This window comes from Embiotoca jacksoni, unplaced genomic scaffold (assembly GCF_022577435.1).
Source record: "Embiotoca jacksoni isolate LCO1_2020_lvr unplaced genomic scaffold, fEmbJac1.0.p SCAF_43, whole genome shotgun sequence".
Classification (NCBI taxonomy): domain Eukaryota; kingdom Metazoa; phylum Chordata; class Actinopteri; family Embiotocidae; genus Embiotoca; species Embiotoca jacksoni.
This window is the reverse complement of record NW_027185396.1, coordinates 2,762,038-2,789,943: the sequence shown is the minus strand read 5'-3', so window position 1 is coordinate 2,789,943 and position 27,906 is coordinate 2,762,038. Positions and strand designations below refer to the sequence as shown.

At 42.1% G+C, this 27,906-nt stretch overlaps 2 protein-coding genes across 3 annotated transcripts; one reads left to right on the top strand and one right to left on the bottom strand.

The window, feature by feature from the left end:
- Positions 1-2,098: 2,098 nt before the first annotated feature.
- LOC138210175 (serine/threonine-protein kinase SBK1) lies at positions 2,099-8,022 on the top strand. Of its 2 annotated transcripts, XM_069169164.1 has the most exons (5): positions 2,099-2,293; positions 3,039-3,201; positions 4,356-4,558; positions 5,615-6,101; positions 7,980-8,022. In XM_069169164.1, the coding sequence occupies exons 2-5, from the start codon at positions 3,039-3,041 to the stop codon at positions 7,997-7,999; spliced, it is 873 nt and encodes a 290-aa protein (XP_069025265.1). In that variant the 5' UTR covers positions 2,099-2,293; the 3' UTR covers positions 8,000-8,022. The 2 variants fall into 2 exon arrangements, with proteins under 2 accessions (XP_069025265.1, XP_069025264.1); XM_069169163.1 differs by lacking the exon at positions 7,980-8,022 and having other exon boundaries at positions 5,615-7,479.
- A 3,751-nt stretch (positions 8,023-11,773) lies between these two features.
- On the bottom strand, positions 11,774-27,096 carry LOC138210215 (scavenger receptor cysteine-rich type 1 protein M130). Its single transcript, XM_069169236.1, has 19 exons — positions 27,027-27,096; positions 25,423-25,731; positions 25,215-25,310; positions 23,433-23,636; positions 22,796-22,987; positions 22,542-22,696; positions 21,563-21,710; positions 21,175-21,480; positions 20,708-20,989; positions 20,233-20,526; positions 19,450-19,758; positions 18,181-18,477; positions 17,083-17,358; positions 16,249-16,436; positions 15,937-16,039; positions 15,691-15,825; positions 13,919-14,014; positions 13,332-13,484; positions 11,774-13,238 (listed from the first exon to the last, which is right to left on the bottom strand). Exons 1-19 carry the CDS (start codon positions 27,082-27,084, stop codon positions 13,051-13,053), a joined length of 3,789 nt encoding a protein of 1,262 aa, XP_069025337.1. The 5' UTR covers positions 27,085-27,096; the 3' UTR covers positions 11,774-13,050.
- Positions 27,097-27,906: the final 810 nt, after the last annotated feature.

Genomic DNA, 27,906 nt, shown 5'->3' with positions numbered 1-27,906 from the left:
GTTACAGTCAACTTCTGTTATTTCTTCCACAAATTATTTACCGTGCACAGTATAATACCAGTGACTAGACCAAGTAACATACAATGTTATAGTGACTCACTGTTTCTCTAAAGTCTGGTTTCCACCAGGACTGCGATACAGCCGGAGACGTTGTCCAGGATGAAGCTGCTCGCAGGTATTCCTGACAATCGTTGTGATTCTATGTGGCGTCCTGCAGCGTATTCAGAAGCGCCAGACAAGCGGCCCTCAACGTGATGGAGAAGATCAGCCGGGCAGGAAGTCTGACAGAGAAACAGCAAAGAGAATCCGAACGATTTTCACAATAAAACACCTTGCGCAGACTCCCAACAGAATATCACCACATCAACATCCACCTTCGGGTCTTTCACGGAGGAGAAGTGCGTTCTCAATGCTAAAGGATAAAAACCAAGGAAAAAAATGATCAAATGAATCAAAAACAAAATGCTCAGCTTCTGAAACGCTCCCGGTTGGATATAAGGCCTCGCAGAGGATGGAAGAAAAGACGTCGCAGAAATCCTGATTGATGCATGTGTTCATCTGTTTGTGTCATTGTGAGTATGACAACATGTGTGAAATGTGTAATCAGAGCATCAGGCCCATGTGTCATATCATATGTACCTCAACTCAGCTTGTCAAGTGGTCATAAATCCCCTTTGAAAGGTAATAATAATAATACACTGTCAAAATAAAAGTCAGTTTATTTAATGTGTCTTCCTTCCAGAAAACACACAAAAGAAACATGGACAGATTAAAAAAGCAGGCTCGATTTCTGTGTTTAAATATTTACGTCTATATAAATGATTTAACACTGTGTAGTTTCATCTGTCATAATTGATAAGATCATATTTAAAGTATACAATTATAATAGAATATTTCCCTTTTAGCTGTCGTGGAGTGGATGTATAATTCTGTCAGCTGTAAGCATGGCTGTGTGAGTGTGTGCGAGTCATTCTGTGTGTTTGGATTCCCTGTTTTCAGACTCCAGTGACGTGTTGGGAGCGATCGAGAGACATGGAAACACTCAACTAAACATTTACATTGCACCAACGCATCATGTGGGAGGGGCATGCCGATTCCATGAGGCAGACGCATTAATAAAACAGTACTGTGCACATCAGCAGTGACCAACCAGCAACCATCAGTTTATCATAACATTCACCCGTTGGTTTGTGAACATGTCATCATCCATCAGTGATGTCATCATCCATCAGTGATGTCATCGTTGGTTTGTGAACGTTATGAATCCTCCAGTTCAGATTCTGTCCGTCACCATCTTTGCTCATTCGGAGCGGTTTGGAGCAGGAAGTGACCATATTTGGACGAGCTGGGGGAGGAGCCAGCGGTGGATCTGACCGATCTGATTGGAAACCTGAAGATACTACGTCCCGCCCACCGATAGCTGTAACCTGACTGCACCGCAGGCCTGTCAATCAAACAGACACGCCCCCAAAAACAGGTCTTCTTGAATCTTCTTTTCTAATGAATGAGGGATTATTTTCAGATGGACCTCCAGAAAACTAATAAGAAGGAGTGACTTTAGCTAACAACACCGAGATAACTGATGGACACATTTTATTCACTTTGGATTTGATGAGAGAAGTTGAATGGGAGTCTATGGAGCCGGAGGCTTTTTGGAGCCGACCTCTAGTGGCACTCGCTGGTATTGCAGCAGAAGGCACTTCTGCATGGACCTCATTATTCAGACCCGGAACCAAAGTCCACTTTTACATACAATCTGTGACAGTGACACACTCACAAATCTGTCAAGTACAACTAAGTGGTCATGTGGTCAATATGATAATGAGTTGATGTCTGTGTCTGTAAATAAAATGTCAGTGCTTTTCATATGCACATGCAGTACATATGCATATAGAACTGATTATGCTGTACTTGAGCGTGTGTGTGTGTGTGTGTGTGTGTGTGTGTGTGTGTGTGTGTGTGTGTGTGTGTGTGTGTGTGTGTGTGTGTGTGCCCTTGGCTGAGGCAGTTTGTAATCAGCTGTCACAGTGGGGTCTGGCCTCATCGCAGCGGTTGAGAATAGAGCAGCGTGCTGGTCGGGGAAAAGGTTTCAGGTCCACTCGTGCAGCAGCAGCAGCAGTGGAGGTGGAGGACGGACAGGACGGACATTTAAACCTGCACTTCTACTGCATGTTGATTGGCTGCATTCTGTCAGCTGTAAGCATGGCTGTGTGAGTGTGTGCGAGTCATTCTGTGTGTTTGGATTCCCTGTTTTCAGACTCCAGTGACGTGTTGGGAGCGATCGAGAGAAAAGGTAAGACTTCAAAGTGTTCAGTATCTCATCAATGGAAGAAGTTAACCACGACTGCTATTATGTAAAAACACTGCTAAGATATGTAGCCACTAAAAGTACATAATGGTCTTTTTGTTGTTATTCCTGCTAATTTAAATATCTAAGGTTTTATTTGTCAGCAGGATGTACAAATACAAAAGTGTTCATTCTCATTTAGGGTTTACCACGAGACTACAGCGAAATATAAAACATATGTAAATATATATAACAAATGTACATGTGTCACAACTGCAGGCAAACTAAGCAATAAATTTGCATTATATTCTGTAATAATTAGGCATCAATACTATTATGGGATGACCTGGATGCTGGAACCAGATCAGATCACTGGTACACATATTATTCACTACAACCACGAGGAAACATCCATCAACAGCAAACCTACAGCACATGTATGATGTGATACTGTCTTACATTAATGAAAAAATGTAATTGATTTTATATAAGTTGTTTATCCTTTATCATCAGAATTTATTATTGAGAGTATAAAACTACTTGTAATTTTTTGCAAATGCAAGCGTTTGTTTTTAAACCCTGTTTTTACGAATTTTCTAAAAATACAGCCATCAGGCAACAAGAGTGCGTGTAACAATGAAACATTACCACGGGTCAGAAGTTGTTTGTTTATGGGGAGGTCGTCTCGTCCGTCCTCCGAGAATGAGTGAAAAAGCCTTTGTTTTGTCCTGGTTGTTGTGTGTGGGAGCAGATGATCGAGCTGGGCCTCGCCGACGGCAGCCTGATCGACGAGCTGATGGAGCTGACGGCGCAGAGCCTCAGTCACCGGGAGATCCAGGAGCACTTCAACATCATCAAGGAGATCGGCCGAGGGAAATACGGCAAAGTGCTGCTGGTCACGCATCGCTTCAGGGGTACGACTGCAAATTGGTTTTCTAGTCTTCTACAGCAGAGAAGCAAATTCTTTTCAAGTTCCTCAAATTTGTACTTAATTACAGTTTAAGTACTTAGCGTTGTCCAAGTTTTATAATCATAACACTAAAATGCTTTGTAAAATCTATTCTCTACTTTCTAGTTTTCTTAAACTTCTTGAAGTATTTCATATTTGAAATGAAAGCCTTTATCAAATCTCAGTCTAATCATCACTGCTGTGGTGGACAGCGCTGTACAGGGCACCACAGAAGAAGTGACCATGTGACGGGTCAAAAAGTCTATAAGGTACAAAATTGATGTATAATTCATGGAGCCCTCCTGCCTGTCAGCACACAGGTGTGTCAGCCGGATATATTTCAGACCCCTGAAACCTATAGGTTCATCATAATGCAGCTGAAGATCTGTAGCTTTTAGCTGTATGTGTTTATTTACTCCATAAAACAAACTGCTTTTATTTCAGTCAGTAGTCGACTGTTTAACATGCGGTGTTATTTAAACAGACAACACGTTCAGGTGACAGCACAAGTCATTTCTGAAGCGACGGCCTCAAGAGCAGCACCTCTAGTGCTTCACGTATCTGCCTTGGTAAAAAGCTCTATGACTGCTATATCCTTCCACTGATTGCCAGCTGTATCTGTGAGAGAGTGAGAAAGTCGAAGTGATGATTGTGAGACAGACAATCAAAAATCAAAAATATTAAGACAAAATCAAACTCTAAACCAATCAAACACCTCAGTATAAACTGTTTTCGTCCAAGTTTCCACATGCAGAAGGGAAACATCACTACTCGTCCTGTTGACAAAATATGTAAATGAGAAGAGCTTTATTGGGAATTGGGCCGTATCAAAATACAGTTCTGTCCAGGCAGCGAGGAGCAGTGAGCAGGTTGGTGTCGACCACGTGGAGATCAGAAAGCAGAACTGTCAGTGGACTCACGCTGGACGCTTTGAAGTGAGAAGTTTGAGGTTTTAGAAAAGCCATGCTATTGTGTATTAGATCATTATTCGATTACACAGTGAATTTCTCACTGCGTAATCACTCAAGTGGTATTTGTAGCCGTGTTTATAAGTCTTCATTTCTTCACAAAGATAATGTGAACTGTGACACTGACATCCAGTGTGTGGATGATCTGCAGGGACTCCCATGGCCTTGAAAGTGATGCCCAAAGCCTCGACTAAGCTGCAGGGCTTCCTGCGCGAGTACTGCATCTCCTTACACCTGTCCTGCCACCCCTGCATCGTGGGCCTCTTCGGCATCGCCTTCCAGTCCAATGAGCACTACTGCTTTGCCCAGGAGCTCGTCATTGGAAGGGACCTGTTTGCGGTCATCCAGCCAAAGGTGAGTTAAACGTGGGAAAACACGACAAAGAGGCATATTATAGTGTGACTTTTTGGGGGGGTATTTTGGACTTAGTGTCACTAGCAGGTCTGTGAGGGTGTATTTAGAGCCTGACTGTTTCAGTCAACGCTCATCTCACCTTCTGCTGTCTATGTGTTAGCAAACTATGTGCTTAAAATGTCCCGATCAAAGATTTGAAACCTCCAATGACAAAGACCCGTCAGGTTGTTTTCTGTCTTTTGCAAGGATTTAACCGAACTAGTAGAAGGGCTTGCTGTCCCACATGCAAACGGTCCACCTGACACTATTCTGAGAGTCCCAGTTCTGCCCTCACACGGTGGAAAAGGACGAGCTCGCAGAACTCTTTAGCTTTGTGGTCACAACAGTGGAAATTACACGTGCAGTATGTTTGGAAGTCGGGTGGTGGCGTTTTTATCATATTTTAGACGACATGCTATAGTATGACTTTTTCATTGTATTTTGGATGATGTAGTATACTATGGTGGCACAATGGTGTCGTGGTTAGCATGTCACTTCACTGAAAGGGTTCTGGGTTCGATCCCAAGTTAGGGACTTTTTTTACATTTTATTTCAGACAACATACTATAGTTTGACTTTTTCTTTATATATTTTGGACCACATGCTATAGTATGACTTTCTTTTCAAATTTTTGGTGTCATACTATAGTTTGAAATCTTTTTTTTTTTTTGACAACATAATATATTATGATGCTTTTTGATACTTTGAGCGACATACCATAGTATGACATTTTTATGACATTTTAGACGTCATGCTATACTTTGAGGTTTTTTATGACATTTACAATGAAATATTACAGTACAATGTTTTTAACGAACTTTTGGGACAACATATAGAATGATGTTTTATGACTTCTCAGATGACATGTTTACTAAGATGTACATTTTGGATCTTTCTTTCTCTCTGTGACTTATTGTGTTTATTACCACATTTAATGTCCTGACTTTAAATATCCATATACTGACAGCTTTTCAAATTACACACAAATGTCTGTCCCTCTTTCCTAAATTCTTTTAGGTGGGTATCCCAGAATCCTCTGTTAAACGTTGTGTCCTGCAGATCGCCAGTGCTTTGGAGTTCATCCACAGCCATAGCCTGGTCCACCGAGACATCAAGCCTGAAAACATCCTCCTGTTGGACAACCACTGCTGCCAGGTCAAGCTGGCAGACTTTGGCCTTGCCCAGAAGAGAGGCACTATGATACGCTTCATCACAGGAACCCTTCCCTACATGGCCCCGGAGCTTTGCACCGTGGCCCTGCTGGAAGGCCAGAAAGAGGCGAGCGCTCCTCCTCTCAGTGTGGAGCCGAGCCTGGACACCTGGGCCTTCGGCGTGGTTATCTTCTGCATCCTGACGGGATACTTCCCCTGGGAGCGCTGCATGGACTCGGACGACTTCTACCAGGAGTTTGCAGACTGGTGCAGAGTGGAGGAGAGACCTATAGCTGAGGAGGACATTCCTCCTTTGTGGAAAAAGTTCACTCCGGAAGCTATGGAGATGTTTGGTAAGCTCCTGGCTCTGGATGCAGAGAAGAGGTGCACAGTGGGGGAGGTGAGAGGATATGTAGAGAAGGACTGGCTGAAGAAGGTGCATGTTAACGGGCAGCAGCAGACAACAGGAAAAGGGAAAGTCAGTGCTTCTGGGAATAACTCTGGGCATGGAGAAGTGGACGAACAACCTGATACTTAGTAAGAAACAACATCTCTGTATAAGCTACAGCTCCTCATGCTTTCATGGCAATAAAAACACATAATATCGGCTTTAAAGTGGCTGAAAGCTGACGTGATTTGAAGTGATGAAACCTTTGGTGTTTATATCAGCCTGAATGGAGGCGCATCGTTCTGGAGTCGCTGTCATCCACCGTAACCACAACATCCTAAAACAGTTGATGGAATACAACAAAGATGCCACAGTTCTGCATGCGCCATGTTTAATGATGGAGGAAGTATGCAGATCTATTTCTTCAGTCACCGTTTCAAGGTCAAAATGTATGTGACTCAATTAGAAGTTAAAGTTCTGATTTCAAAATCCCACTGAAATGTTTTTCCACAAAATGTACTTTAACTCAAAAAACCCGAAGTGGAAACACCGTTGGAGACGCGGCTGTCTAAAGGTGCAACAACTCAAAAAGGTTGAGAACCGCCAGTTAAGTCATGTCTCATCAATGTGATGTATTCTGTAATCTTACTGAAGGTGCTGTATTTCCCTCTAGTGTTCAAGTATAAAGTAGCAGAAAATAGTGTGCTGTACTCAAGAGTAGTCATGAAAGTACATTTCATTCTTTAATTGTTCAGTGTAAAGTTGAAATCAAGTGGAACACCTGGACTTCAGTTTCAGCAGCTGCTCCGTTGAGTTGGTGAAGAAGTGCAGTGGTGTCAGTTTAGGTTTGAATTATTTGAATCTTATGAACCATGAACTGCATGAAATAACAGTTAGCTCAGCCTAAGAATTACTTTACCTGATCTGTAATAATACAGCAGCATGAAAATGTACACGTGCAGAGGAAATAAAAATGGGTTGTATATAATTTAAAGGATGGTTTTGTTAATCATCAACATGTCTGCTCAGGGTGCTGCTGGTATCATTTAGGATGCATTATTAATATCAGGCCTTTTTTTATTTACTTACCTGATTACTTGCAGGTCGACTGAAGTGAAAAGGTCTGATATACTGTGAGTTTTAAATGCAACACATTTCACAGCCTGACCTTTGACGTAGGCTCAGAATGCATCACTATCAATTACATATATTTTCATTATTAAGGGTTTTATTATGAAATCGCAATTTGATAAGTAAGTAGTAACTTAAGCTGTATTTGACAGGTAACATATTTCTCTGAAGTTGGATTGATGACCGCTGCAGTCCGTTTTTATCCCCCTCTCACTGACCTTCTTCAGCACCTTCATGCTGAATATTCTGCTGGAGCTGTGCTGCAGCTGGTTCTCTGCTGATGGATGTCCTGCTGTTGTTGATTGGAAACACGGGACACCACATGTTGGGATCTGAGGCAGTGCAGAACCAGAGTTGGCCTGGGGCCTGAACCAGCTTGCCCCCCCCCCCCCCCCATACTTTACATGCATACATGGTGCGTTACGCTAAGCAGGGTCATCTTTCAGCGGACCCCTGGGCCCAAGTGCACATCCAGGCCCGTCATGCAAACACTAGAACAGCCCATGTAAATCTGAGGGCAAAGCCAGCGGAGTCATTTGACTCTCCAACTATCAATGCTGGCGTTCACACACAACAGACCCGGAGATTAAAATAATGTTTTTCCTGCGTGCTCAGTCTATTGAGGCGTTACAAACAGTGTTTTTATCATCTTGCTTCTTGCCTTATAACTGAAAAGTTCGCGTTTTTTAAAAGTTGTTTTTCTTTTTTGCAGATGAGCAGCTTTCCTGCTGAGTCTCACAGTACAAACTCTTAATGGAAGATTTAACAGATAAGCAAAGTACAATTTCCAAGAAACGACTTCTACTCGAGAAGTCTTATCATCGTGTGGTTTCCTTCATCTGCCAAATAAAGATGGTTTCATGCTGAGAGGCTCTGTGGTCACGCACTTCCCCCTTAATCTCATCTCCATGATTCTCATGTTTCTGATACTTGAGCAGTTAAAACCAACATTAGTCAGTCAAGTTATAACAAGAGCATGCTGGTAGTATCTCTTCTCAAACCTCCCGTGTGTTAAATGGAGAATATCAACTTCTGCTCCCTAACAGGTGATTTAGAGTCGCTCAGTTCAACAGGCATCAGTCTGTCCTGCTGCTAAACCAGAATCAGTGTGTTAAAGACTGACATCTGAATACTGAGGAATTAATGAGATACATACGACTGTTGTGACTGTTTGATGTGTTTAGTGTCGATGTAAAGTATCAGATGTGTAAGTTTGTTTCATCTGCACGCAAATACGTTGAACAGAAATACAATTCAGAATGAAGTTGTATCGTACCATAAACACACGTTTTCAATATGAATCACATCAGAGCCTGCAGCCTCGCATCTGTCACTGCTCTCACACACACACACACACACACACACACACACACACACACACACACACACACACACACACACACACACACACACCGAGCCGTAGACAAAATGGATGACAGCGTACCCACGGGAGTTTCTAATAAACCAACATTTGTGATTGAAAATCACCACAACTGGAGCCTTTCTGTCGGCCGATGGCTCGTCTGTCGGTCAGATCCATAAAAAGCCGTCATGTTGTGGCTACAAAACCTTCAATAAGCACTGATGTTTGAACAAATGAGTCACAAGTAGCAGAGGAGACAGATCAGAGTAGGAACTTACGTTAACATGAGGTTCTATCAAAATGTAACATCAGGGAAGATAAAGGCTTAAAACCAAGCGATAAAGGTACAGAAGCATCAACAATACTTTCAGCTAAATAAAATATGTCTCTGCACACGACTGCTTCACAATATCCTCCGTTGCATCATCCTCTCTGTTGCTATGAGTTCCCTGCGACGGGCCTCCTGCCTCATCTGGCCTGCTGTGTCTTTCCCTTCTGTCTGTGTTTCCTAGCAGGTACCTGGTAGGCGGGGCTAATCAACACACCTGGCCGTTCTCACGGCTGTCACACTCCCTCTCTCCTCATGCCTTCAACAGCTCACACTTACAGCACCACGCTAGTATTTAGGCAAGATGTGGATATTTCATCATTATAGGTTTACACCACACAACACACACCCCTCACTATACACACACAGGTCCAACAGCACACTAATGACGCTGACGTTCACACTTCAGAACTTTAAGGTTTGGTGACTTCAGGTGACATTAATTTGTCGTGGCTTGCATGCTGGTCGTCAAAAATTGTGGGCTCGTCCGGGATCTGAAAACCGGACCTCTCGCACCAACAGCGGGAACCATACAGCTTACAGTCCACCTGTATATAATATAATTAGTTTACATGGGCGTGAAATCATTTTTGAAACCAATATCAGAGAATCATAGATCATACTTTACTTTCAGCTGCAGTGCCATGAAACAATAACAAAACTCTGAATCTAAAATCAAGGACAACACCAAGACCACACAGCTGTGAGGTTGTACTTCTGCACAGCTGTGCATCAGCACACGAACATTCAAAATTAAAAAAATTCCCCTCGGGGATTAATAAAGTAAATACCTACCTACCTACCTAAACTATCTTAGTTTAGCTTGTTAGCATGCTAACATTTGCTAATTAGCACAGACCTCTAAGTGCATTTGAGGCTGATATGAGTGTCATTTTGTAGGTTTTTAGTCATAAACCAAAATATTTGAAAAAATTGCAGGTTTAAAACAAACAATTAAAACTCTTAATGAAGCTGGATGAAAAGTCCCCTCCAATCAGAAGTCTTTGTTCCAGCTGAATGTTCGTGCAGAGCTGATAACCATGAGGCTGTTTTCACATTCATCTACTGATGGGTAAAAGTTTGTGCTTGTCAAAAATCTGATTTTAAGGGGCGGGCCTCACGACCATGACCTGTGACATCACAAATAGTTTGGAAGCCATGTTCCGACTTTCAACTACCACAAGTATGATGTGGAAACGTGAGACCTGTATTACACAAATACTGAGACTTTACGGTGAAATATCAGACATCTTATTATTCTTACTATTAGCAGTTAAACTTTAGAAATGAAATAAAATAAGGGAGAAGGAGCGGATGTCATTTAAGGGTTTTCAGAAGAGACTTAAAATGTTTTGTGGAAAAGAAAAAGACATCAGACAAAAATTATCATTCAAAATAGAGTATACCCATCTACTTTTATTATGATAGTTGTACCAAATTATATGGCAGTTTTTGAGATATTTGAGTCTAAAATTAGTGAGCCGACTCAATAATGATTAAAAAAAAAATGTTTGTTTTTTTTACAAGAAAATGTGCAGGGAAGGTGTGGTGCTCTCTTTAGCCTGGGGTAGTTTCTGGAGGTCTGTGGCCTGAGAGTTAAAACTCAGGGCAAGAAAAGTCCAAAATTGTTGTTGTCAAGAGAGGAAAGTGAGTGGGATCCCCGGCTGGAAACTACACCGGTGATTATTGTGGTCGTGAGGCTAAAAACATTATCATCCTTTGGAAAATAACAGTGACCCTGATTTGAGGATGATGGAGGTTCAGAGGACTTCTTTTTGTCATCAAAATGAGTTCATTCAAACACAGTTGTACGCCCCTTTCAGGACCCCCGGCCCGGCGGCGCCCCGCTGCACTGAAGTGGCACCTGAGACCCAATGAAAACATTCTGTGTATCACTTCCGGACCGACGAGTCTTCGCTGTATCTATTTCAGCAGAGTTAATCCTCCATGCTGATCCCTGCACAACGAGGCTGGCTGTGATGTTTGCATTTCATTCAAGGGCCGCTGCTTACAAATTAGTCCCTCTGGGTGTATCGCCGGCTCGGTGATCTCGTGGCCCTCGGCCGACTCCTGACTAACCTTGTGAGGCTCGAGAAGGTCTGTCAGTCTCTGAAGAGCTGCACTACCGCGTCCGTCAGTCCCTTAAAGACTCGTGTTAACATTTGGAGGGAGCAGCTGCTCTCATATGTCTCGAGCACTGAGGGAAATGTTGAGGGGATCATAGCGAGGGCATGAAACTGTATTCAACATGTTTCAGTTTGGGTTCATTTGTAATGACGAATCACAACATTAAAAACAAATCATGAAAACTAACATTTTCTGGATCACATCTTCAGTTTAAAAACGATGTCTTATGGAGAAAATGGCTTATTGTGCTGTGTATCAAACTATATATGAGAAACATAACATACAGTTTGATACTCAACATCTGAGCCATCTCCAAAAGATTCACAGTCTTCAGCAGCGGAAACCTGAAAGTCTGAACACGGAGCAACAACAACAAAAAAACTTTACTGAGAATTTACAGTCGTTTTTAAGCAAAACTACAAACACTGAAGTGTCTCATGAGCTCAACTTTCATTTGAAAGGATTCCTGAATGCAGCAGAAATGTAACATGAAGACATAAAACAACCTGACATTGACGGAAAAAGTATATCACACAACAGTAAAGGGAGAGAATAAAAAAAGAGTCTTTGACTTTACAACACTTGTAATGTTATGCGAATTTGGCCTTTCATTGATACAGTATGAACAAAAAAGTCATGCAGTAATGTTGCTCAGGAAGACACAGAGGAAAATAAAGGACTACAACAATTTTTGTTTCAAAGTGCATCCTGTATTTACAGCAAAAATGCAATATTTCAGAAGCACACTTATCTGCTGGAGTTCAGCGAGAAGATGAAATCCACATTTTCAAGTGTGAAAAGTGAACCAATGGTCTCATCCCAACATGAAAGGAAACTACAGCTTTCAAAAACAATAATGTGCCCACAATAACTTTTTCACATTAACTTAATGTTTGCAGTCTCTGGGCCTGATGTACTAAGATCTCAAATAAAGGTACTAAATTGCATGTTCCTTCCAAAAGTTTGCACATTTATTTTGCAGGTGATTTACTGAGTGATTGTGTCACTGATATCAGGTGCAAATCTCTATTTAAATGAGGGTTTGAGTGTTAAAGTGATTCCAGCCGTGAAAAACACAGAACGGCCGCAAATAAAACGGCTTCATAATAAAACATTGGCAAATAAATGAGGAGGACGGTGGATGAGATCCTCTAACAGGTCCAGATCTTTCTGTGATGAGCAGCTGACTTTTCATTCAGTTCCTCGCGAGTGCTCGTGAACCTGATGAAGCATTCAGGCAAACACGCAGAATGGACAACGTGTGTTCAACTGCACATTTGAAAGACGCAGTCTTCACTGCACGTCGTCAGCAAATCAGCTGGACATTTTTTTGCGGATGGTGTGACGTTTGTGCTTTTACACACGCAAACCTTCAGTAAATCAGGCCCTCTGTGTTTTATGACTTATGACTGCTGAAATAATAATAAAAAAAACGACTTAAAAATGAATCATCATAAAATATTTGAGAAACCATAGAGGTTCCTATTCTGTATATACGTCACATGTTTTTACACAAAACTATTAAAATGTAAAAATGATTTCATAAAAGCTATAAAATCAACGAGCGGCAGAATATCTACACCAAGAAAAAAAAGAGAGAAAGATTTATAGATAAAATCAAAGGTCAAAGGTCGCACTAACTTTGTACATTTAAAGAAAACAGAAAGTATTACAGATGGTTTTCCTCATCTGCAGTTCATAAAGCACACTTCAGTAAACGAAAAGGTCAAACCAACTTTTTGTAACTGGAAGGTTTACATGTGAACAACAAACAGTTTTCTCTGATTTAAAATCAGTATCAGATTCTGATTTCCCTTCATCCAGGTTTTGTATTTTTGGAAGCTGTATTTAATCCACCGTAACGATGTTTGTCTGTTTTGTCCTTCAGAGTAAAAGGAAGCTCAGTTCATGGATCATCTGTGAGACTGACTTTAATTCCAGCGGGATTTAAACCCAGTTTTTGTCTCACCCGTCCTGACCCGGCACCAGGTAGTCGTCGTCCCCCTCCACCAGGTCCGGAGGTGCAGCTGCTGCGCTCTGAGCGCTGGTTCTGGAGTTTTCGTGGACTTCAGCTTCGGTCTGCGTGATTTCAGGCTCGGCGTCGATGTCGTCGTAGTTGTCCTGCAGCTCGTCCACCTCGTAGGTCACTCCGTCTGTCGGGAGGGAGACGGGTAAACTCAGATTTAAGCCGATGGGAGACTCGGTCGTAAAAAAGCAGTGAACTGCAGCTCTGTGACTGAGGACACCTTCGTGCATGTAGTCGTCTCCCGCGGCGACGGCGGCGCCCGGCGACGTCAGCGGCTGAGTCTCCATCATTTCGTCGATGTCATCGTAAAGAGGTAAAGAGGAAGTGCTCGGCACGTCGTTCTCGGTGATTAACTCAGCCTCCGATTTGAATCCTGCAGCAACAAAAACACTTTTTATTCACAAAGTCCTGAAAACATGAACAAACTTCAAAGTTCAGAGACATTTTCACCACATTCAACCATCATTACAATCACATCAGAAAGGAGCATCTTCACATCGGTTTTACCAAATCTAATTTGTTTTACAGTCAAATCATGTGTGTGCAAGAGAGACAATAGTGATATCAAATATGATTTAATATCAATTATGTATATTAGCATATAATATAAAGGCACATATAATTAATATGAATATAACATGCAATTCAGTATATAAAACAGTGTCGGAGACTTTACAGCTTTTTATGCTCCCACCCACACCTTGATAATAACATTGGGTATATATTAGTGGATTTAATATATTGTTTAGAAATGTACAAAATAAATAAACTGAATGAATAAATGAGTGAAAATGTTTCTGGACTCACGGTCATGACTGAAGTCGTCCATTTCATTCGATTTGTTCACGACATCCTCGTAGTCGCCACTTTCAAACTCCACTTCTGTCCCTGGCAGCATCTTCGCTATGAGTCAAAAATGATCGATAGACGTTTACTGATACAGTACTTAACAACAACAACAACAACAACAACAACAACAACAACATCACATGTCTTCTATTAAAGAACAAAAGGACAGCTGAAGAGCAGAAACGCAGGTTAAGAGAGAGAGAGATAAGAGATCAGACTTTATTAATCCTGCAGTGGGGAAATTTAGTCATCACAGGAAGGAAAGCTATAAGTACACAGGAAGAAAACATTTTACGAATATGCATAAATATAAAAAAAAATAATATAATATAAAGAAATTGTTTTTAGAAAATGTAGAAAATGTAGAAACTGTAGAAAAATAAAGAGCAATATATACAAAATATATATATATAAAAAATACACCTTTGAACTACACAGTGAAATATTAGTGATTAGTGAATTTCTGAATTAAGAAAAACACATTATTATTGCACGTAGGTGATAAAAAAATATATTGTTCATTGTAAATTTCAGTGATGTGCATAGGGTATATATATAGGATGAGAGTGAGGGTGAGGATGAGGGTGAGGGTGAGAGTGAGGGTGAGAGTCAGGGTGAGAGTGACGGTGAGAGTGAGGGTGAGGGTGAGAGTGAGGGTGAGGGTGAGAGTGAGGGTGAGAGTCAGGGTGAGAGTGACGGTGAGAGTGAGGGTGAGGGCCAGGGTGAGAGTGAGGGTGAGGGTGAGGGTGAGAGTGAGGGTGAGAGTGAGGGTGAGGGTCAGGGTGAGAGTGAGGGTGAGGGTGAGAGTGAGGGTGACGGTGAGGGTCAGGGTGAGAGTGAGGGTGAGGGTGAGAGTGAGGGTGAGGGCCAGGGTGAGAGTGAGGGTGAGAGTGAGGGTGATGGTCAGGGTGAGAGTGACGGTGAGAGTGAGGGTGAGGGTCAGGGTGAGAGTGAGGGTGAGGGTGAGAGTGAGGGTGACGGTGAGGGTCAGGGTGAGAGTGAGAGTGAGGGTGAGGGTGAGAGTGAGGGTGACGGTGAGGGTCAGGGTGAGAGTGAGGGTGAGAGTGAGGGTGAGAGTGAGGGTGAGAGTGAAGGTGAGAGTGAGGGTGAGAGTGAAGGTGACGGTGAGGGTCAGGGTGAGAGTGAGGGTGAGAGTGAGGGTGAGGGTGAGAGTGAGGGTGACGGTGAGGGTCAGGGTGAGAGTGAGGGTGAGAGTGAGGGTGAGAGTGAAGGTGAGAGTGAGGGTGAGAGTGAAGGTGACGGTGAGGGTCAGGGTGAGAGTGAGGGTGAGAGTGAGGGTGAGAGTGAGGGTGACGGTGAGGGTCAGGGTGAGAGTGAGGGTGAGAGTGAGGGTGAGAGTGAGGGTGACGGTGAGGGTCAGGGTGAGGGTGAGGGTGAGAGTGAGGGTGACGGTGAGGGTCAGGGTGAGAGTGAGGGTGAGAGTGAGGGTGAGAGTGAGGGTGACGGTGAGGGTCAGGGTGAGGGTGAGGGTGAGGTGAGTCGGGAGGTTTAAAGACTTTTGTTTCAGTTCTGTACTTTCATGCTCTGAAGTACTAAATCTATTTGAAATGGTTCATTCTGTGTTGACAGCAGCAAACAGCCCTCAGCGTGTAGAAAGACTGCCCTCTTGTGGCCAAACAGCTGCAGCACACCTCCATCTTTAAACGGGGCAGCATGAACAGATGTAGAAAATGTGAAACAATGTGTACTCATGTTCTAAATGTACTCACTGGACTTCACGGCTTTCTTTTGGAGGAAGAATCGTACAAACAGAGCGATCAGTACCAGCAGGACCAGAGAGAATACAACTCCCAGGACGATGGGCAGCGTGGGGTCGCGGGGGGGCATTATTATGTCTTTATGGACTGAAAACAAACAGCCACAATGCGTTTCACAGGATTTAAAAGCTGCTTCCTGTACAGAATACTGAAGGAAGATTCTGGGAGTTACTGGAGATGTTTGGTGGTTTGGTTTACCGCAACAGTCGATCCTAACCGCAGGCAAGGCCCCACAAGGCTTCGTCTCAATGCAGTGCCTGACGTCATGGCAATCTTCGGTGCAACTCACGAGTGTTTCCGGCTGGAGGTTAAATCACATTTAAACTTCAGAGTCACATTTATTCATGCAGCAAAACCAACACACAGATTTGTCTAACGGGGAAAAACGCGAATGATTCAGTCTGTAAATGTCCGTGCTGAGTTCCAGAGTCCGGAGAGGTGTCCACATACTGATGGCCTGAATCCTACGACACCAATACGTGACACACTACCTGAACTGGAACAACTCACCTGTGCGGGCGTTTTCTTGTTCATGTCTTCGTTGGTCGTCTGGAGTGTACAGCTCATATTCTCCTCAAGCATCTGTTTGGTGTATTTTTCAGGCAGCGTCTCGGAGAAACACATGTTCTCCCACTGGTTTCTATAATTGACTTGAAGCAGACCTCCGCATTTGTCAGTGATGTTGAACTTGACTTTTTCTGTAAAAGAAGGGGAAAGTTTTGTGGAAGAATGTTAAGCTGGAGACGGTTAGCTCTAACAAAGAGGAAACAGCTGGCCGGCCTCTGTGCAGGATGTACAGATGTTACAGCTTTAGCTTTAACTAGCTACTCCTGAAGCTCTCCTGCACTTTGAACTACGATTGCCTTGTTTCATATTTGAACTCTATTTATGTTTCATTTTATGCATTTCATTTCTTTTCTATATTCGTACTGTTCCTTTTGTGAAACACTGCATGGCATTTTGTTGCTGTAAAGCTCTTTGAGCTGCATTTCTTGTATGAAAGGTTTTTTATATCTGAAGTTTATTATGATGTTATTAATATTATTATTATCAGACTTTTAAACTAACTCTTCACAAGAAATAATAAAAAAGAAAATAAGCAGATGTGGTTAAAATGTTTGTTTGCAACTCAACTGATCCTGATAGATTCATTATTTCACAGACTGTTATGAAGTAAAAATGTTTGAAAAATGACTCCAACATGCAGAAGATTACAAATTCAAAACTTGAAAGCATCAACACAGGAAACAAAAGATTTCTGCCCATGTTCTCGGTTTAAATCAGTATTCCTGTGATGTGGGGAGGCTGACGGAGGACGAGGTGGACGGACGGACGGAGACTCACCGATGCAGTAAACGGACACCAGACCCGGCGAGTCACACGTCCCCTCCACTCTGTTGCACTGGCCCAGTTTGTAGTGGTGCTTGTCGCAGCGGACGTGGTGGTACGTCCCTCCGGACCGGCCCGCTGGGCGGAAGGTGGAGTGGACAGCGTTGCCGCAGTTCAGCTCCTGACACACCCTGTTGGCGTACTGCTCGTCCCACCGATCGCCGCACACCGGGACGCCGTTGATCCTCACCTCGCCGCCACACTGCTCCGACAGCTTGGTCACGGGCTCGTCTGAGAGGGAGAGACATCAAATACTGACGTGGGGGAGAAATGATTATCACCCGTCTCCCCGCAATGACCAAAAATGGTAGTAAATGGTGAACGCTCATTCGTCAGGATGTGGTTTTAACTAATAACCTAATATTTGAAGGTGTTTTTGTGATCAGGATTTTCTTGATTATATTACAAAACACTGAAAAATACTTAATAATTAAATGTCAAGAACGTGCAATTAAAATAAAATAATAGTTTTGTATGTCAGCTTAAATGTAACATTTTGTAAAAACAGGCTTAAAAACGGTTTGTTGTTTTGTAACTGACCGCTGACGTCTGTTTTTCAACCCAAACCTCCAACGTGGAGCGTTTCAGCTCCAACTGCTGCTGTGATGAAACTCAGAGCCCGACGGGACCGATCCAGAACCACAGCATCAGGGAAAGAGTTCACAGACATTCAGGCACATCTCTAATCAGTGCCAGTAAGAAAGGAGTCCTTCTCAGTCGCTTTGCACCGTGAAGACGTCCTGGACGTCACCTACGAGGACGGAGACTCCACCTCGCAGGACGAGCAACCAAAAGACAAAACCTCTAAAACATCTGATCAATTCACATCAGTGAAAGTTCAAACCAAACAGTCGTGGTTATTTTTCAGAAATACACCAACTAGCTGTGATCTGCAACTTTGAAAGGCGTAGTTTGACATTCTGTGAACTACTTTAAGCAGCAGTTAGACGATTGATACCAGAACTCCATTAACAAACAGAATTATCAAGCAGCCTTCAGAGAAATTGTACAAGACAGTTATTTTTGCTACAATCCTGCAGACCTAAATATTACCTTGACATTCAATAAAGAGCTTCTTCTTCTGTGAGGGAGGGCGTTGCTTCTCACACTGCCACATGTTTTCTGGATTCACACCTCCACAGCTGAAGGTTCTGGTCCAGAAGGAATCGCCCTCCTTGGACTCAATCTCTCTCTTGGAGCTGTAGTTGCCGCAACTCAGTTCCCTGCAGAGCGCCCGACCTTCGACCTCCGTCCATCCGTCGCTGGAGACGAAGCTCCTGTTGCCCCCCGAGTGAACGACCACTTCTCCGCTGCAGGCCTCGTTCACCTCCAGCGCCAACGTCCTGGCCTCTGAGGACAGATCGGACACCCAGGAAATACTCAACGCACTGAAGGTGATGTAATCAGCAGGAAGTTACAGACACAGACGACATGTGGTCTCAAATGTGATAAAAAAAAGAACATGTGCTAACAAATAAAATAACTTCAAAATCTACAGTGATTTAAGAAATGTGCTTTTACAATAAATATAAACCTCCAGCCAACAGCTGGTTAGCTTAGCTTAGCATGAAGGCTGCGTCCATAATGAACCCAACTTATTTTGTTTCTATATTTGAAAGAATGTGGACAATAAAAGTTATAAAAGTCTTTTTTTTTTTAATCTGTCAGTGCTCGTTTGCTTGTTCCCGTCTTCTTGCAGTCTTTATGCTATGATGGTGCGTTCAGGCAGCTGGGAAGTGGGAAAGACTTCCCGGATAATAGCGTTCCCATAACAACAGCAAAGAGGCAACATGGCAGCCTTCAGGAAATCTGCTCGATCTGCTGTCTGAATACAGAAACAAGCTGCTCGTCACCCATGTCGACCATCACAGGCCTTATTATTTATACGTGTTGTTTTTAACAGACGTAAAACAGCAAACTAGTGGCAGCAAGTAGCGGCCGTGTTGGAGGGCTGTTAACACACAACACACAACATCCTGCTCTGGTTAGTACGACCTAAATTCACCATGAAGTGACCTATTTTTGCGCTGAGTAAGACTATCTCCATCTTTCACCACAAACTTTGTCATGTCTACTTCTCTGGGCTCTCAGAAACCTCTGACTCTGAACTTTCCCACTTGCCTTTGAACGCACCATGAACTAAGCTCAATGGCGGTCGCTTCATATTTATCCTACAAACACGAGTGGTGTCGGTCCTCTCGTCCAACTTTTGGTGAGAATGCGAATACGCACATTTCCCAAACTTCATTGGAAGGTGTGCAGAATGAAAAACAAACTTCCTTTGGACAAAATGTTCCTTTTCAAAACAATCGAGAGACGTACCGGAGCACTGGAGGCCCCTCAGGTCGCAGAGGTCATTATCAAAGATGACGTCACATGCTTTCAACGACCCGGCGCTCTCATCAGAGCACCGCAGGCTCGATATGACCGCAGTCCGCGGCGGCGACGGTCCGAAGTACGGGAGAGTCGTGCCGACGGCCGCGCCGCAGTTCAGCTCCTTACAGATGGTGTTCTGGGTGGTCCGGTCCGTCAGAGCCTTCATGCACACCGGGAGCTGCCGGCCCTCGTACAGAACCGCCACGTTACCAGAACATTTATCTCTGGAGCTGTTCATACTGGCCTTAATGCTGCCTGCAGGGAAATCAGGAAAATATCAGCAACAAACAAACAAACAAATAAACAAACAGCAAGAATCAGCTTTGTGCAAAGATAAAAATCAGTTTACATGGATGCTCTGATTAATATCAGCTTGTTTCACACAACTTTATTTTAAATAGTGTTAAAAAAAGAAAAGAAAAATGTTTTAAAATATTTATTGCTTTTAAGAATTTGTAAGAAAAATGAACGGAGATTAAATGGAGAGAAAGACAACCATTTCAAAACCACCACATATGTATTTTGTATTATCCTATAATTCAGTGAAAAAGAACTTAACTTCAGAAATGTTTCTTTTTCCCAAACTTTTGTCAAATTGTTTGGCTGCAAAATGTCTTGACAGATAACCAAACATTTTTAAAGCTGCTCTTTGGCCTAATTTCATCTCCAGATGTCTCCGGTTGAACTGGAAATATCACCAATATTCACATTTAATACTTTATAATTTACCTGAGCAGACAACATAGGCTGCTTTGTTGCAGGTGTTGTTGCTGTCCTTGATGAAGTTGCACTGCCGCAGGTCGCTGGTGTGGTTGGTGGTGTGTAAACTGTTGATGAGGATCGTCATGTGATTTTCTCCGGACCTGTGCGGCTTCAGGACTTTACCCCCGCAGCCCAGCGCCTCACACAGCATCACCGACTTCTCGTCCGTCCAGGTGTCGGCACACACACCTCCGCACTCCCCCCCCAAACAGAACCTCACGTGTCCCCAGCAGCTGTCCGTCAGGTTCATCTCGATTGTTTCTGTCGTGGCGTCCAGAAAGTAAAGAAAAAAAAAAATCAATGAAATGAAATGAGGAAGTTTTTCGGAGAGCAACAGTCAGCGACATCTTTAAATCCTACATTTATGTAGCTTAAAATAAAACAAGGTTTCCAAGGTGACACAATAAACGACTGATATCACGAATAAAGTGTTTGACGTTACCTGAACACGTCACGTGGGCCACGCGATCACCGTCGGACGTGTTTGTCACTTTGTCGCATTCAGACACAGACTTCCCGCTGGGCGAACAAACATCTTTCATCGCATCGGTAGGACGTTTGGAGGTGAAGCTGGAGGCTTCCCCACAATGCATCAGTCGACACACCTCGTTGGCAGCCTCCTGGTTCCACGTCTTAGTGGACCCGGACAGCCAGGAGGTATTGGTACCGTGTTCGATCCCCACCTCGCCCCGACAGGCGCCGCTCAGGAAGACCACCTTGTGCTCTGAAAATCAGGAAAGAAGAGATCAGGACGTGTTTGGATTGTGATACAGTAGCAGCACATCTTCAGTGGTGATGTATTCTTCAAATTAAAAGACCTCCACATGTACATATAGGTTAAAAAAAATTGCCTTTGAAATGCTCATTTTAGGAAAAAGTGCAAAACCCAAACAGGAAAGGACCCCTCACCCTCACAGGTGATCTCCACCGGGGCCGTGTTCATATCCTGGTTCTTTGTGTTTGTCATGGTGCAGTCAGATATCTTCTGATCACCTGGCTTGCACTTCATGTTCAGGAAATCACCAGCACCCTGACTGAACTTTTCAACAGTTTTGGTGTTTCTCATGTTCCCGCAGCCCATTTGTCTGCAGATGATATCAGAAGAAGTGCTGGACCACTGTTTGTTGTTGACCCTTTTCCACTTGGCCTCGTGCTGGACCTCCAGTCTCCCCGCGCACCGGCCGGGACCGTCCGCCAGCCTCACGTTCACGCTGCCTGTGTCACGACATAAAATAAATACAAATAAAAATGAAGCCGAACCTACTCGTGCCAGCAGGTGGTCCCTGCCGTGTCTCACCTGAGCACATGATGTAGGGAGAGGTCGAACACGAAGCTTTGCTGTGCTTCGCCTTGCAGAACCACAGCGAGGACTCGTTGCCCGTGCACTTCACGAAGTCCATCACGTGCCCCACTTGTCTCTTTGGCCTGTGTTCCCAGCTCATCACCTGGCAGAGAGCATCCATCACAGTTAGAGCCAGTTGTTGTTGTCAGTGTAGGAATAGTTTGGTACTTTGGATGAATCTTTGGTGTTTGTGTCGAGAGTCAGACGAGGAGGCTGACACCAGTTAAAGGACGATGCTAACGAGCAGCTAGCAGTGGAGGACAGCAACCAGATAGCACACAGACCGGTTCATGCTTCTACTGTTCAATAGTTCAGAGGAAAATATTGGACATTTTACTGCACTACGAATATTTGACAGCTTTAGTTACTTTACAAATTCAGAATACTGCATAAAGAACACATGAAGTACTATAGAATGACATCATACAAATTAATGACAGGACGAGTACAGAAACAATTAGTCAGCTGGCAGAAAAAAAAAAACGATTTCCTTTTACTTATTTAAATTTATTTTGAATAATTTTGAGGTTCAAAGTGTTACTGTGGGCTCTTTGGGTAATTGTAACGGGAACGGGGGTTTTTTAAACAGTTGATTTATTGAACAAGTAATGAGATTGATTAATAATAAAACATAATCATTTGTTGCAACACCTGTAAAAACTGAGTTGGACTTTAACGGGCTGCAGAGGTAAAATGCTTTTTTACACGATACATTATCTCAAATTGCATTTTTTGCATCATGAGTACTTTTACTTTTTAAACTATAAGAGCATTTTGCACTGCAGTGATATTTTTGAACACAGGAACTTTAACTAATAACAGTAAATGCAGAATATTCACGCATTCGTAACAATCAACCTACACTGTTTCATCTAAATGTTCACCGCCATTTGTATCAGTGAGTTTTCTAAAGCTTGCTGTATTCGTTACTCACGCTGCCACATCCGAGCTCCCTGCAGACCACCGCAGCTTCCGAGTTTGTCCAGGCGGTGGCGCACACGGCCACGGTTCCACGGTTCACTTCCACCTGAACGAAGCCGTAGCAGCTGCTTTCTTGGTCGTTGTACTTCAGAACTACTTTAACTTCATCTGCAGGAATAAGAAATGAAAGTGCAGATGAAGGGAGTGTTGAAGAAGTAGTTTTTGGATTCGTGGAGGCTGCTCGTGCTTGAACGTGAGTCGGAGTACCTGAGCAGGTGAGCTGGAGGCTACTGTTCCCCTGGATGAGACTGCGTGAAGAACCGCAGTTCATCTGTTTGCACCGATCATCAGGACCGGTTCTGTTGTTCAGAACAGGAATCCACTGGTTGCCCTTCTCTTCTTGCAGCTGCCCCGAACACACGTTGGTCCGCTCGCCCTTCAGCTGCAGCCGCTCGTGATCTGATTCAATGTAAAAACGTTCTTCATTCAGTCCCATGTTCAATATTAACAGCTTTGTGTGTGTGTGTGTGTGTGTGTGTGTGTGTGTGTGTGTGTGTGTGTGTGTGTGTCTGTGTGTTAGTGTTAGTGTGTGTGTGTGTGTGTGTGTGTGTGTGTGTGTGTCTGTGTGTCTGTGTGTGTGTGTGTGTGTGTGTGTGTGTGTGTGTGTGTGTGTGTGTGTGTGTCTGTGTGTGTGTGTGTGTGTGTGTGTGTGTGTGTGTGTGTGTCTATGTGTGTGTGTGTGTGTGTGTCTGTGTGTGTGTGTGTGTGTGTGTGTGTGTGTGTGTGTGTGTGTGTGTGTCTGTGTGTGTGTGTGTGTGTGTGTGTGTGTCTGTGTGTGTGTGTGTGTGTGTGTGTCTGTGTGTGTGTGTGTGTGTGTGTGTGTGTGTGTGTGTGTGTGTATTACCTTCACATACGACATAAACAGGTTTCATTGTGCATTGTGTTGGAACTGCACACTGCCACAGATTTTTTTGATCTGTAATCCCGGAACAATCAATTTTCATGTTGGTACTGACGACAGGATTTCTGACCACGTACTTCGGATCGCGAAGTTCTTTGAATCTGCCGCAATGGAGACTTTTGCACAACCACTCGGCGTTCTTATCATCTTTAATGAGAAAGGAATCACAAGTACAGTGTTCAATAATAATAATAATCATTATTATTATTATTTTGGTGCTAAACATTCACAAAACTGATAGCAGTAGTTGGACATTACAATAAAAGGACAGAAGAAGTGGTAAAAATATAAAAAATCACAAACTCCAAAGCATTGACACTAACGAAGTTAATAGATTGTTGTAGACAATGTGTATAAAATATAATACAAAATAATTAATATTTATATTCTTCTTCTAAAGGACCAAAGTAGAGACAGAACAGGTTGTTTTTTTTTTAAAGTCCTGTGATTTATTAGAAAATGCCATGTGTCTTTTCTGATTTATTATTTATGGAAATATAGAAATGTCAATGGAGAATTTTCACTTTATACTGCTTCTTAGGTTAGGTTAGGTGAGGTGAGGTTAGGTGAGGTTAGGTTAGGTTAGGTTAGGTTAGGTAGTTACTTTATTAATCCCTGAGGGGACATTTTTTCGCTACAGCAGCATACAGAAGAAATAAGATAATAATAGAATAATAGAAAAGCAATAAAATAGCAGTAAAAAATATAAAATGCACAGTATATACAGTACAGTATATATATATATATTATATACAAACAACCAAGAACACAGACAACAGTGTTATTGTTGTGTGATGGATTTTGCCAGAGGTGAGTTATTGTACAGTCAATAATTATACAGTCTTCTCAGAGTAAGATTTTACTTTAAAACACTTGATAAATGTATTTAATAAATGATTGTTTTTAATTATAATTCATTCAATTTCATTTTCTTTATTAAAATGTAAAACTATTTAAGGTTACTTTAGGTTAATTTGGGTGAATAAACTAACCCCCATTATTTTACACTTATTTTACAACATGACAAGTTATTTTAAAGGATTTAATGGACGGTTTGTTTTTGTGTTCTGATATAATGTCAACGCTGCTGATTTTACGTTATTGTCTTAGTTGTGTGAACATAAGTAAAAAGTTTCAAAAAGTTTGAAAAGTATTGTAAATTTAGAATAGAAATTAAATGTATAGAAATTACAATTATGTATAACTATCATAAATTATTATTAAAACAATTGTTAAAGATTAAACTGTGGCTCACAACTTTAATGTCTTGTGAAACGTTGTGTCTGAGATGTAAACTAATGCAATATATATATATATATATATATTTTTTTTTTTTTTTTTTTTTTAAACTGCAAAGTTTGTTTTTGTCTTCTCTCCTCGGACACCCAGAGGAATCTTTAGACCGTTTGGAGGGGCCTGAGCCTCATGTTGGGAACCACAGTGCATAAACTATTCTTCTGCCACCTTCACCAGCTACATGTGGCCTGTTCATTCAGTATCAAGAGTATTTTCACATCTTCCACTACTGATTAAACTGATGCTCTTTTACTTTAATGTAAAATGTAATTTTCAGATTTCCCTTTGTGACCTTTCAACAGGTAGAGTGTGCGTGCGTGTGCGTGTGTGTGTGTGTGTGTGTGTGTGTGTGTGTGTGCGTGCGTGTGCGTGTGTGTGTGTGTGTGTGTGTGTGCGTGCGTGTGCGTGTGTGTGTGCGTGGCCGGTCACCCAGGGTGCAGAAGGACCCTGCAGGTGTTTTCCCGTCGGTGGAGTACTGTACGACTCCCGCACATCGGTGTTCATCCAGGCTGAGGGTGATGTTGTCTGAAGGGGCAAAAAGCAAGACAACATCATGTGACGTCACTTCTGATGTTTTAAATCCCCCTTAACAACTCACCCATCAGTGATATTCTGTAACTCCTGGTGAAAGTCTTACTTGAGCATCGGATCTTCTTCACGGTCTGCTTCAGATAGGAGCTTTTGTTCCAGCCGGGGTGGTCACAGTCCCACAGCGCGCGCTCGTCTCCTTTGCACTTCAGCTCGTTGAGCCACACCGTCGTGTCGACGCCGACGTGCACGTCGGTGGAGTTCACGGGTGTCCCGCAGTGAACGCTCCGGCACGCCACCTCCTCAGTGGACCGGTCCCAGTATTTGTCTCCGACGTTGCCCCACCTGTCTCCGTGGAAGACCTGCACGTGGCCCTCACACATGGTGTCTCCCTGGAGAATCGTCCTGCTTCCAGCCGCTGACGGACGGGTTCAGTCGAGGTTAATGAAAGGTCACAACTTCCTATGTTTAAAATCTGAATACCATTCAAAGTTTCGGTCTTTTTTGTTTCTGTCTTTTCATGTTTTGTATTTTACGGAGCCCCGTTTTGTAAAAAAAAAACAGTGTTGTAAAAATTATACATGATTATATTATATATAATATAATTATAATATAATACACAAGCTCTCAATATCATCTGATACATAACACCAGGACAGCTGTAATGAAGGGATGTAAAGGACTATTGTTCATAAAAGGCAATAACGATGATATTAAGAACTTGTGGATTATATCGTTGGTAAATTCTAATTTTGAGGATGCTGTCGACTTTATAGTTGGTCAGCTGACAGCAGAGGAACTTCACACTGAGGAGAAAACCTGTTGTGCTGAGACACACACATATATATATACACACGATATTATATATCGTATATAATATGATAGAAACTTTTCTCGTGCGCAAGAATGAATTCAAACGTGGGAACGATTGAGTATTTGGTGAGCACGTTTCCATTTTTCTTTGTCTGGCTCCGAACACTACAGCTGTCCAGTTAACGGAGTTGATGTTGGCGGAGCCACCACAGCCAGTCTGACTAATCAATGACATATTTACAGTCACCAAAAAGGCAAATACAATTATCTCGTGCTCACAAATGAAACAATTTAGGATCTCGTGGCCACAATTTAGAAATTCATGCACACGAGTAAAATTTGTTTGGTCTCCCGGGCTCCGTAGTATTTAACAATCATGTCAGTCGTCTGAAAAATAAGATTGAACAAGCATTGATATATATATCAAAATTTGAAATTAAAAAGCATTAAAAGATAATCATGAGACCATTAAAAATAAAAAATAAAAAGTTAGAGTACGTACACGTATATATATATATATACGTCATTTCAACCTTTCTTTCCTGATTTTTCCTGATATATATATATATATATATATATATATATATATATCAATGCTTGATAGAAAGGTTGAAATGACGTATATATATATAGATATATATATATATATACGTCATTTCAACCTTTCTTTCCTGATTTTTCAGAAGTCTTGATTTTAAATAAACACAAAGAAAATTAAAAAAGCCTTAAATCTTTAGATTGAACATTTCCTGCTGCACCTGCATGAGTCTGCCTTCCTAAAGTAGCAAACCCCGACTTAAATCAACTTTATAAGAAGGTCATGTATTTAAAAAAAAGATGTATTTTTTTCTTTCACAATTACCCAGAGATAAATGAATAAAGATCATTTGTGTAACTTGCCTGGTGAGACCAGCGCTGCCATGGAAGCGCAGTGGAGGAGCAGGATGAGGAACCACATCTTCACCACAGATCATGACGAGACTGAGACTCTGATAATCTGCTCTGCTTTTTATTGACAAGGAGGCGCCAACAAAAAGTGGTTGTGAGCAAAGTTACATTTACTAATATGGAAACAGAAGAAGAGCACTCGCTTCAGAAAAAAAAAGCCAAACATTAAAAACTAAATAAAAGTGTTATAGAGATTAAATGGACAGTTTATGGACGATATTATTATATTATTATATCTATATCTTTATCAAATTCATTGTGATGATGAACTTTTGGAGACACAAAAACAGCAGCGGACAGTTTTTGTTCAGTTGATAAACGGCTGATAAATCATAAAGGAATGTGCTTTTTTTCTTCTTCCATCCATGAACCTGGAGAAGTCTGAAGTCATAAACTGATTTTAGTTTTATGTTGCAGCTGATTAAAATGTTGATAAGATCACAATTATGTATTTAAACACAGCAATACAGATAGATTATTGTATGCTCTAAAAACTGGGAAAGTTCCAGTTCCAGTAATAAAAATAAGGACAAGTTAACAAGAATAGCTCATTTTAAGTTTAAATGTAAAAGAAATGGCAGTTACACTTGTCGGGGACTCTAATAAGGTCCCCAACAACGTAATTTAACAAACAAACCTATTAAAACATTTGTACATAATTCAAAAATTGGATTCAATTAATTTTAAAAATGAAAAAAATATTTAATAGTAGCAATAATACTTAGCAGACAACATGTACAGCTGTGTTAGGAACATTTCAGAGCTTCACTTATTTTCTCATCTTTTTCTACTGATCTCGACATCTGACAGATTCACCGACACGCAGCTCCAA

Bases quoted from the DNA above. Each gene is read 5' to 3' on its own strand.
- LOC138210175 (XM_069169163.1), top strand. From the start codon at position 3,039: ATGATCGAGCTGGGCCTCGCCGACGGCAGCCTGATCGACGAGCTGATG. The intron at 3,202-4,355 runs GTACGACTGCAA...GATGATCTGCAG, and splicing joins GGTCACGCATCGCTTCAGGG to GGACTCCCATGGCCTTGAAA. The intron at 4,559-5,614 runs GTGAGTTAAACG...AAATTCTTTTAG, and splicing joins TTGCGGTCATCCAGCCAAAG to GTGGGTATCCCAGAATCCTC.
- LOC138210215 (XM_069169236.1), bottom strand. From the start codon at position 27,084: ATGTGGTTCCTCATCCTGCTCCTCCACTGCGCTTCCATGGCAGCGCTG. The intron at 25,311-25,422 runs GTAAGACTTTCA...TTGCCCCTTCAG, and splicing joins GAAGAAGATCCGATGCTCAA to ACAACATCACCCTCAGCCTG. The intron at 22,988-23,432 runs GTAATACACACA...ACATTGAATCAG, and splicing joins TGTTTATGTCGTATGTGAAG to ATCACGAGCGGCTGCAGCTG.